This window comes from Amaranthus tricolor, chromosome 16 (genome assembly GCF_026212465.1).
Source record: "Amaranthus tricolor cultivar Red isolate AtriRed21 chromosome 16, ASM2621246v1, whole genome shotgun sequence".
In the NCBI taxonomy this organism is placed as follows: Eukaryota; Viridiplantae; Streptophyta; class Magnoliopsida; order Caryophyllales; family Amaranthaceae; genus Amaranthus; species Amaranthus tricolor.
Window position 1 is genome coordinate 5,288,923 of NC_080062.1, and position 12,326 is coordinate 5,301,248.

The following is a 12,326-nucleotide window of genomic DNA, read 5'->3' on the forward strand; positions in this document are numbered from 1 at the left end:
ACAATTCCTCTCATTCAACTAAATTAATCAACCACATTCTCATCTTCTCCTTCTTTACTTGTTCATTTTCATCATCATTTAAGGTATTAATATAAACCCTAATTTATTTCTATTTGCAAAATGAATATTTTGTTCATTGTTGTTGTCATTTAAAGTTATAAATACATTGATTATTTGTTACATTCTATTGATTTCATGATTTAAGCTTACGTTTTACACATGTGCAGTTGAATTTTATGATTTGGTTTGTATGAATATAAAGTGTTTGATGAAATGCTTCAATGAAAGTTTATTACTTTGTTGGGTTAGTTTAATGGTTTTAGTATATATTAATGGTATTTTTAGCTTTATATTTGAATTGAAATCACATGAAAAACATGTTTGTGTTTGCAGAATATGGAATATGGATCAATATCCCGTTATAGTGTATTGGGGTGGGGAAGTAAGTTATACTGGATCTGATGTTGTGTATAATGGAGGATTAAATACAGTGATGTTTATCCATCGTCAGAATACTAATTTTGAGGTGTTTCATAGCAAAATACGTATCGACATATAAGAAGACTTTCATGCCTGTTCCAGACATGTTCACCTGCGATCCTTGGAACGGTCCTACAGTTGTTCCAGATCCCTCAACGAAGCGTGGAAAGGGTCGTCCGCGATCAACTCGTATACTGAACGAAATGGATACACCATTGACGCGTCCTCGTAACACGTGTAGCTTTTGTGAATTTAGTGGTCATAATAAGAAAACATGCCCTCGAAGGTCAACAAAGTATGTTTTTTTTTTAATATTTTGTAATATCATGTTGATTCACTTAATATTTATATTATTTTTATAACACTTATGTATGTAACAGCGATCATGGCGATGCCGGACCCAGTTGATCCATCAGTGCTTACGCTTCAGACAACACACAGGAGCACAGCTGCGTGGAAGGGCTCCACTGCCCAATTGGTTACTCATCCACCGGTGCGCAAAACAAAAGGGGCCGGGGGTTGTAGTGTAACAAACTTTGTATATTCTTATATGATTTGAACTTTTTGTATGACTTTCCATGATTGTAATATATCTTCGCATTATTTTCATAATTAATTTTTTCAAATCAAGCTGATTCGTAATTGATTATTATTGAATAGATGTTATTGAACTAGTTTAATGCAGGTTGCGTTCACTATTTAAGGGAAATGAAACAAAAAAAAATAAATAAAAAAATAAAACCAAGACCAAACCGCCACATGAGATGGCGGTTTGCCTTGACCAAACCGCCACTTCATGTAGTGGTTTACTGCTTAAGGCAAACCGCCATCTCAAGTAGCGGTTTGGTCTAAAAAAAAATTTTTTTAAAAAATTCCCACGTAGACGGTAATGTGGGAAATACTTTCCCACATAATGCAAAGTGGGAATTAATTTTTTTTTTAAGCAATATTATGCAAAAAGATTCTTATGTTAGTCCATGCCCAGTGTGATTAGCTACTAATTTTTTATATAAAACAAACACCAAGAACTATAAGGGAAGAACACAAAAAATTAGCATTACAATTAGCTATAATATCCATACTTTTATTAAGATAAATTGGTTTATCCAACTAATCGGAACAATATTTTATGATGCAAAAATCAACTACGGAGTACAGACAGCTAGAATTCATTTAAAATATACTACATCCTATGATCACGATAATAATTCACCATCTACCAAATAGATGCTTTCCTGTCCTAATTAATCTAAATTCTAAAATGTAAGGTAGAGATTATATTCCATAGCTTAAAGAAGTATAGAACTGAATCATGAAATGGTGATCAGACGTGCAAAAAACATTGTCATAGTCATGCACATAAAAAGAAAATTAATGTTTAGAACACTATTTTAATAGACCTTTAAGTCAAACAACAATAGCCGAGGGTAACATAATACCTTGTTGATCTATGCAACTTCTTTTATACTTAACCTTTCCTCCCTGAAACACAATGACACAGATAGTGAGGGAAAACCGATTGATCTTCATCCTCGTTACAGTTATCGGTTTTGTTGCCATATTGTACAGCTATGATTTCTCCTGGGTATTTTCTCCTTCTCAACGTCATCAGCAATTTTCAGTACTCAATGATCTCCCTGCATCTCCTGGTTAGTACTCCCTCTGTCCTTCCATACACATATACACAAAAAATGTTGGGTTTTTTTTTTTTTTGTTTTTTTTGTAAAATTGTGGTACATTTTGTGTTGTGATTTTAGTTGAATTGGAATATAAGAAAGGAAATAAGGAGAGGGAGACGATGCTTCCATTTGCAATAGGGAAGACACCAGAAGAGTGTGACATATTCAGTGGGAGGTGGGTTATCGACAAGGAGAATAAGCCTTCGTATGAGGAATCGGAGTGCCCCTATATTGAGCCACAGTTAACATGCCAAGAACAAGGACGCCCGGATAAGGACTACCAGTTTTTGCGCTGGCAGCCTCATGGCTGTAATCTGCCCAAGTGAGTAAATGCAAACTTTCTATATAGCATTTTTTCATGCAAGAACAGCACTCTCATAGAATTCTTTAAAACATGAATTGTGCTAATCCTATAAAATTTTCAAACAGAATTTGTGCATTGTATTAGTAAGAAGTCAATTGCCATTAGAAAACGTCTTAGACTTTACAAGGGTAAAGTTGCATAAATTCATACCTTCCAGACCCCATTTAGCGGGATGCCATTTTATAGCATTGGGGTAATGGATATTTTTGGTAGGAACATTAAGAAAAACAAGTAATGGAATAACATACAGTGATGGTAAATATAAATTTCCATGATCTGATGAAGTCATTGAAAAAAACACAGAGTGATAAATCCAAACAAGAGAATGTTTACCATAAACTTTACACATGTAAAATATTTAAACATAAGACAGAGTGAACAGAAAACATGGAAATACAGCTTATGGAGTATTTGTAGTTGCAAATTGCAGTTGAAATTATACTTTGCACACTTTGCTGTTATTTCCAATTGGATCTTTTTCATAAATAACACAAATATGCATAATGAGATTGCACTATTGCAGTAATTTGTTTAAACTAATGATAATTTACAAAGACTAAGAAAAGGCAGAAAAAAAATGCAGATTTAATGCTACCATGGTGTTGGAGGCTCTCAGGGGAAAGAAAATGCTATTTGTTGGTGATTCCTTAAACAAGGGTCAGTATCTATCCATGATCTGTCTTCTTCACAGATTGGTACCTGAAACAGGAAAATCAATTAAAAAGTCTATGTTTTCAATCACAGTCTTCACATTGAAGGTAACAATACATATTATGTTAAACAATTAAAGCTTCTCAAAAGTAACACATAGCTTTATTTCAGGATTACAATGCTACCATTGTGTTCCACTGGGCTCCCTTCCTACTTGAGTCAAATGGAGATGGTCCACAGAATGAAAACATAACAGAGAGAATAATACGCAAAGGATCCATAGATACACAAGGGAAATTTTGGGAAGGGGCAGATATAGTGGTATTCAGCACATACATATGGTGGACGACCAAACTCAAGTTGGAAATCTTGTAATGTCTCAATCCAGTAGTTATAAGATTCCATGTATACTATTTTCTAATCAAGTTTCTAATCAATTTTTATTTTGATTCAGTGAAGGGTCTTTCACAGATGAAGTGAAGGAGTTTAAAGTAGTGAAAAAAGAGCAAGCTTATCGTATGGCTATGCAGAGTATGCTGGAATGGGTTGAGAAAAACATGGACCCAAAAACAACCAGAGTCTTCTTCACTAGCATGTCACCGACTCACTTAAGGTATGTATGCTTGGCCTGTTTCGATTGTCCCAGGTGGCTTTTACATAAACGCGGCCAACAATAAACTCAACAAGAGAACTGCTGTATCCATACAAGCGGATATCTGGTGGTCAAGGGACACATGTATCCCTGCACATAGCCATTTTATTTAAACAGTGAAAAAAACACCTGCCTAAATTAATTTTAAGTTTGTGTGTGTCGAGCATAAAAAAATGAATCCAGATGCATCTAACAAATGCACATAACTAAGCTGTTTTTGTATGGAGAAAAAGACAGAGTAGAATGAAGTATAATGGTTAATAACTACAAATTTCTTTAATCAGGAGCATAAAATGGGGGGGTGAACCAGAAGGAAACTGTTACAATGAAACAACTCCAATAGAGGATTCTGAAAATGACTGGCATGCATATGCACAAGAAAGCATAATGCAAGTTGTTGATGAAGAAATCAGCAAATCCAGGGTACCCATATCATTTCTCAACATAACCCAGCTTTCAAGTTATCGGAAGGAGGCACACACACAAATATACAAGAAACCATGGAGTCCGCTCACTCCAGAGCAATTAGCAAACCCCAAGAGCTATGCTGATTGTGTACATTGGTGTATGCCAGGTTTGCAGGACACTTGGAATGAATTACTATTTACAAAACTCTTCTACCCTTAGTGAGACCAGAGAAAACTCTTCCAACTTTAAGATTGCCACGGGATGAGTGAATTGCAAGTCAAGGTTGTAATGGGAATGACACACATTTGTCCCAACTCCTAAATACAACGAAACATTTCATAAAAAAATGAGGGGAACATATTAAAGTAATTCCTTGTAAAAGTAATTCCAATAGACAGTAGAGTTCCTGTTCTTGAACTGAATGTTCCATCCTTATTGTATAGATTAAATCAAGTTAATTGATGAAGCATGGATCAGAGATACTTTGACCTCAAAGTCATACAACATGATAATGTAGCTATTTGTTAAAATTTTAACATGTATATGTACCAACCATCAGTGTGTTTAGAAAGCATTCCACACATACCAACATACAGCATGAGCAAATCATTTATGGAAGGGAACGGTATCACAGCTAAAATGGCAGTTCAACTACATCACTTATTCTAAGCTTATTATCTTGCTGATTACTTTGCTAATACCATCAACTGATATGAGAATCAGAGAACAGTACAACACAAAAGTGCCAGCAGTACATCATCAGCTATATGCCAGCAAAAACACAATCAAAGATTAGTGCAAATGTACACTCCAATGATGAAGAAAAAACATCAAAAGTTCAAAACAACAAATATCTCTTTTATGTGATAGTTTTATTACATTGCTGCTATGAAAGCATGGATTTCTAAATCTTAAAGTCCATAAGAGGACATCAAAACGACCACCAAAGATTACACAATTCTAAAACAACAAAGAAAGATCATTAAGTACAAAAAAATGTCAATTCCTCTTAGAGTTGCAAAAGTTATATGCTAGAATTAAATGGCAACCTAAGTACCTAACTATTTGAATGATCATTCTATAATAAATTAATATCACTAGGAGAGCAAAATATTTAAAGTAAAAGCATTTAATGTCAAGGGACCAACTCAACCTAAAACTAGAATTTAACATTTCCTGAGGCTTAACTATCAGGTTAAGCTTTTGGTTGAGTTAATTCCTTGATATTGAATCATAAGCTAATGTTTCAGAAAGATCATAAGTTCGAATCTCATTTGCTCTTCATTAGAAGAGGATATTTAGCACCATGTATGAGAAGAGCATTTACTGTTGCATCCGCACTTTAATCGAAAGGGATTTCGTGTGAGGAAACCAAATATATAACATAGCCCGAAGCTAAACCATCAGCTTAAGCTTATGGTTGAGTATGTTCCTCGACAAATAACCCAAAAACTATGAGAAACAATTACACATAGTGAGATAAGTTACAAAATGCACACAAGAAGCAAGCTGCATCCTTATTGTAGGGTTGAAAGCTATAGGCATAAGGCATATACTCATGCTGTCATGCATCAGCGGTCTCATACCGCCTTTTTTCCACGAGTAAATCAATGATTGACTTCAATTAAGTTCAATTAAGAGAGAAATTATCAGCATACCAGGAGATCTTATGTTATGAATCATAATACGTAATTGCATTCATTTATAAATAATTGCAGCGCAGAAAGTGCATTAAAAAACCCTAAATATCCCGTGGCAAAAAACCTTCACAACCCTCCATTTTCATAGACCTCATATGTGTAAATCTTAAAGAAACCCTAATAATTGATAAATCCACTTCACAATTTGTAAATTAAGCCAAAATTAACAGGGTAAGATGGTCAAGGGGATGATTTAATTGCTATAATCTATAATTTGGCTTCAGATTACACTCTTAATGAACAAAATATCTAGCAATACCTCTAAAATCCAAGATTTTCTACGGGTTTTGAGAATAACTGATTAATTAAAAATAGTTTAAAACAAATTCCTATTACCAAAATTTCTCATTCTTCATTCTTTATTGTCATTATTAAATAAGAACAGGAAAACATAAAGTAGGATTTAGGGTTTTACCAGCGAACAGAAAAAATAGGTGAATCTTTAAAGTAGAATTTATTGAGATTTGAATCAAGGTAAATTGAGGATGAGAGCTGATCATCGCGTTTGATAAATATGAGTTCGAGAATGATGTTAGCGGGTAATTTCAAACCCTAATCTTAAATATCGTCACCTTTTTATTTTATTTTGTTGTCTAAATTCATTTTCCTTGTAGACATTATCATAAATCAATAGAACTAACTTTAAAAAATTTATCAATTTAAAGTTTCAAAACAACTAATTCACCACATGAAAATTTGATGTAAATTTTAAACAAGGCCTCTTCTAAGAGACACTTTTTTTAAAGGAGACGGTTCTTCAGATCCAAGTCCAACAATTAAAAAAATACACAAATTTAGACGAGACGGTCTTATAATGAGACCGTCAATTTGGGTCGGCCCAATTCGTGAGTGTAATAACATTTTAATTTTCGGGCATTTATTAATTTTGATATTAAAGGTATCAATTTTGAAGATTGATACCTTTAAGGTCAAAATTGATACCTTTGAGATCAAAATTGAAAAATCCCCAGAAAATAAAAAAAAATGCCCATGTTGTTACACACGAGAATTGGGCCGACCCAAGTTGACGGTCTCATTATGAGGCCGTCTCGTCCAAGACCAGCTGAAAAAAAAAAGAAAAATCTAAAAATTGACATGCGCGTTTGACCATATTTGGAGTTGATATTATAACCTATTGAAATGGTTGTTATAACCTATTAAAGTTAGTATTATAACCTATTAAAGTTGGTATTTGGAGTTGGTGTTATAACTTATTAAAGTTGGTATTTGGAGTTGGTATTATAACCTTTTTAGAATTAGTGTTATAACCTATTAAAGTTGGAATTATAACCTATTAGAGTTAGTATTATAATTTATAACCTATTAAAATTGGTATTATAACCGATAAAAGTTGGTATTATAAATTTTTTATTTGTTTTTACGTACATGTAATAATTCGTAATTATTCATATATTAGTTATGCAATTTAATGTTTATTAGTAATGAGTTACTTGTTACCTGAACTGGTTTAAAGTGGCGTCTCACCCGTTTTAATCCAAGGGGAAGGCGAAGGACCAAAGACATGAGCCCTCAAGATCTCTAACTAGGAGACATTTATATGAATGAAGTTAGAGATTTATTATTACATAAAATTGTAATAGTGTAACGTTGCATTTTATTTTTAAACAATATAATGGAAAAATAATCAAAGAGAAAACATAAAACCACAACTTAAGAATTAAGTACAACTTAACAAAAATAATCTTTTTTGATTTAAATAATAATTTTAATATGAGACGGTTTCACGGTGAGATCATTTTAATTGGGTTGGCCCAATTTACATTTATTTTTAAAGTAATAATTTTTTATAATTTTAAAGTCATTATTTATAACCTTAAAGTGATCACTTACAATTTTAAAAGTGATCGCTTAGAAAAATAGGCTTAGTAATAGTAGTCCCGTAGTCCCAATTCCAAAGGGAAAGGGTTAACTAAAAGTTAGGTCCAACGTCCAAGTTGGAAAGGAAATGGAATAATCTGAGCAGAGTTGGCATCCTCTTACCCATTTTGACCACTCTTATAGTCACATTTCCATATCTATTGACAGAGATGATCATGTCAGATTACCTCATTTATACCCTATTTTTATTTTTATTTTTATTTTTATTTTTTGAACACGTGTATCTTGTCTCACAACTTATATGAATGCCAACTTTGCTCTTTGCCCAAATTTTTTTTTCCCCATAGACTAAAATATCTCTATAGATATAAATGAAAACCGAGAACAAAACCTTATTATAAGGGTTTAAGGGAAGCACTCGAGTCAACCACTAGACTAACCTAGCTAATACAATCTTCGTCTTTCTCATAAATATTATTTTTCATTTTGGATTGTTCTTTTCATTTTGCGTAATTTTTATTTTTGAAAATTAGTCCACTACTTTTTTAAATTTAATTTCATACATGCTATATCTTTTTTTATTTCACCCACACAATTCAATCTATCTTTTTATTCACTAACCGAGTGAGCAAAGAAGAATGCGTACAATTAATTAAATTTCCAAACAAAATAAGTCCTAAAAATAGAAAGATGAATGATACCAAGATCGCATAAGAGAAGTTACCCAATCAAAAATAAAGCTAAATCATTAAGATCAAATAAAAAAAATATTAGAAAAAATTAAGTAAATATATTGAAAAGCTAACTTCAACAGAGAGGTAAGCGTTAAATTCTATATGTAGGGTATATTTGAAAACTTTTCTTTAATTGATAATGTTAAATGTAGATTCATAAATGTAGGGTATATTGAAACCTTTAAATGGTCATGTTAAATTATATACTCATATCCTTTGAATGTATTTTATTTGGACTTTACTGGCTATATTTTCCAAAACTGAGGATAAGGGTTATGGAAATTTTGCCACCAAAGACCAAGATCAAACCCTAAATTAATATGGAAATTTTGCCACCAAAGACCAAGATCAAACCCTAAATTAATATTCATTACACAAATACTTTAGACACAAGTACTTAACTATTGAGGGATCTTTAGGGGTATTATTTATTTATTTCGATTTGGGGCAAATTAGAAAATCTCTACAGAACTAATCTTTCCTGTGGTCTGTGAGAATTGAACCGTTCCTAACCACTAGGTTAATCTATAATTCTCGATTATATATATTTTTTTCGAAAGAAATAAGATTCATTAATTCTAAACAAAGCTAATACAAGACAAGAGAAGGGCAACAAACCTCAAAACACAAACAAGCATAAGAAAATTACACTAGGAGATCCGTATACAAAGATATACACTCAGGATACAAGCTGCAGATACGAAGCTTAATGCTCCTCTTTAGGCTCTTCATCATAGCTTCAAGGGTGCTAAGCTTGAATTGCCAAATACAATCATTACAAGCTTTTCACATCAAATAAATCAGATTACTAACAGATGCAATAGCAATTTGCTTCATAAGCTTAGAGACCTTCCATCTATGGGGAAGGATGGCGGATAAAGAATTGCACACCCAGCCAAGGAGGGAGAGACACTTGGAACTGAACCTGATTTAAAGAACAAATGCTAAACAGATTCCACATTCATTAGACATCATCATCATCATCATCCTACCCAATGTATCCCGCTCATAGAATAACTATAGACAGGGTCTGGGGAGGGAAGGACGGCGGTAACTCATACCCATAAAGGAGAGCGCGGCCAAAGGAGTCCCTCGGCTCGAGAACGATAAAGGCGTAACTGTCAGAATATATGTGTATATTTAGTTTATTCTCAATATTTTATTACCTTAGTTATCTGGTAATATTAGGGTAATATTCTTTTCCTAGAATAGTTGTTTCCTTAGTTAACTCATTATCAGTTGTATAAATTAGGGCTATATTATTCATTCAAAGTAATACAAAACAGTATTCATTAACTCTAAATTCCGCTTTGTTAAATTCTTCATGGTATCAGAGCCAAAGGTGTTTTCTGGGACCGGCAACACCGTTGGTTATCATCATTTACCTTAAACAAGCTTTAGAATGCAGGGGACGTCTCAGCCACATCATAAACGATCCTCCTAGCATCACGGACCCCAATTACAGAACATGGAAGCAGAAGGAATCGATAGTTCTGTCATGGATTATCTCAAATATCGACATCGACCTCATAAACCAGTTATTAGACTACAAAATTGCAAGGGACTTATGGAGAGGGATTGAAGTTCTATTGAGCAGTGGAAGGGACAAACTCCAGATCTTTGATCTGAGTTCGCAAGCCAACAGTTTAAAACAGAATCAAGACCCTTTGGAGGTCTTCTGTGGAAAACTTACCACAATCTGGAAAGAAATGGACCGACGGCAACCGAACCCGATGATACATGCTGAAGATATCACAATCTTCAACACTTTCATTCAAAAGAAACGATTATTCCAGTTTTTGGCCGGGATTTATGATACTTTTGACAAAGAAAAAAGAGATTTGTTAAATCAAGACCCACTCCTAACAATTAAAATGGCCTATACTACAATTAGGCGTGAAATCTCAAGGCTTGGGATTATGAACCACACTTCATCACCGGGAAAAATTCCCTCAGAAATAGGGAGTGGGTTGGCCGTTAAACGCCGGTCGGATGTCTCATTCCGGTGCGATATGGAGGACAAAACTCACCTGAGATGTAGTCACTGTGAAGGAAGTCGTCACACAAAGGAGGGATGTTTCAAATTAACCGACTTCTCGGAGTGGCGGGAGGAACACCGGCAAAGGAAAGCCGCCACCAAGGTTCAGTCAGCTAGAACCAGCGGCAAGGCTCACTTGGTCACCGGTGTTCCCCCTCCCACCAGCAAACCAACCCACTACACAGAGACAAAGGAAGACATTAATGGCGTCGAAGGTGAAACAGAAAAGAGAAAAGGAGACGGACCAGAAGAGAGAGAAAGGGGGAAGGGTCTAGAAACAACACAGCCCTCAAAACACTCCCAATCCCGCCCATTTATACCACAACACTCCCATAACCCTAAGCCCACAAATAACCATCGGCCCATTTATAAATCCACCCATAATCTCACAACACCCAAAACCTCATGTGACACCCATAAACTTGGTCTCTTATATAAACCTTGTTTTTCATCCCAATGGATATTTGATTGCGGGGCCACTGATACTATGACTTTTGACCCTTGTGATCTTTTATCCACTAATCCCAAAACCCGCACCTACATTCAAACAACTAATGGGGAGTGTGTGAGTGTTGATCAATCTGGACCCGTTACCATTTCTCCCTCTCTCAAAATTAACAATTGTTTTTTAATTTTTACCTTATCTCATAAGTTGTTGTCTATTAGCCAGTTGACTTGGGAATTAAATTGTACTGTGCTTATGTCTTCTTCTAGTTGTATTGTGCAGGATGCTCAGACAGGGAGGATTATTGGTCGTGGTACTGAACGAGATGTTTTGTACTATGTGGACGAGGCGATTCAAACGGGTCACACTTTGCTTGCCCATGGGTTCTCTGATCATCAGTTATGGACTTGGCATCGACGTCTAGGACATCCATCATTAGAGTATCTGAAACGTCTTTTTCCGACATTAACTAAAAGTAATATAGTCTTGCATTGTGAAGCTTGTGTCCTTGCGAAAAGTCACAAACATTCTTACTCTCCTAGTTCTAATCATAGTAGTGAACCTTTTGTTTTGATACATTCTGACTTTTGGGGCCCTGCTCCTGAGTTTAGTAAACAAAGTTATTCATATTTTGTTTCATTTATTGATGATTGTACTAGAATGTGTTGGATATATTTCTTGAAACACAAATCTGAGGTTTTTGATGTTTTTGTCAAGTTTTATTATATGATTGTCACGCAATTTAAAGCTAAACCTCAAATACTTCAATCAGACAATGGGGGGAATACATGAACCAACATATGGAAAATTTCTTTACCACCTATGGCCTCATTCACCAAACTTCTTTTCTTAGCTGAAAGGAAAAATCGTACTCTCCTTGAAATAGGTTGAGCCCTTATGTTTGAAGCCCATGCCCCATCTTATTTTTGGCCCGAAGCTATTGCCTCTGCCACCTACCTCACAAACAGACTACCCTCCAAAACTCTTAAGTTCAGAACCCCCCTCGAAGTCCTTCATACCCACACTACTGTTCCCTCTTACCACTCCTTACCCCCTAGGATCTTTGGGTGTGTCGTGTATGTCCATTTACCCAAACTTGCTCGAAATAAACTAGAACCCCGTGCTGTTAAGTGTATCTTTGTGGGCTATGGTACTAATCAAAAGGGATATCGCTGCTTTGATCCGACTCAGAATAAGTTGTATACCACAATGGATTGTGACTTCTTTGAGCATTCCTATTTTTACTCCCAGCTTCATCCTCAGGGGGAGACTACATGTGATGACTTAAGCTGGCTTACACACTCTGTAACTAATGATCTGAACCCCAAAGAGCAAG

The 12,326-nt window shown here is 34.8% G+C and overlaps 1 protein-coding gene across 1 annotated transcript; it reads left to right on the forward strand.

Annotated features, from left to right (window-relative positions):
- The first annotated feature begins 9,502 nt into the window (after positions 1–9,502).
- Positions 9,503–11,782, forward strand: LOC130802456 (uncharacterized). The gene is made up of 3 exons (XM_057666474.1): positions 9,503–9,535; positions 9,842–11,110; positions 11,273–11,782. The coding sequence occupies exons 1-3, from the start codon at positions 9,503–9,505 to the stop codon at positions 11,780–11,782; spliced, it is 1,812 nt and encodes a 603-aa protein (XP_057522457.1).
- The last annotated feature ends 544 nt before the right edge of the window (positions 11,783–12,326 follow it).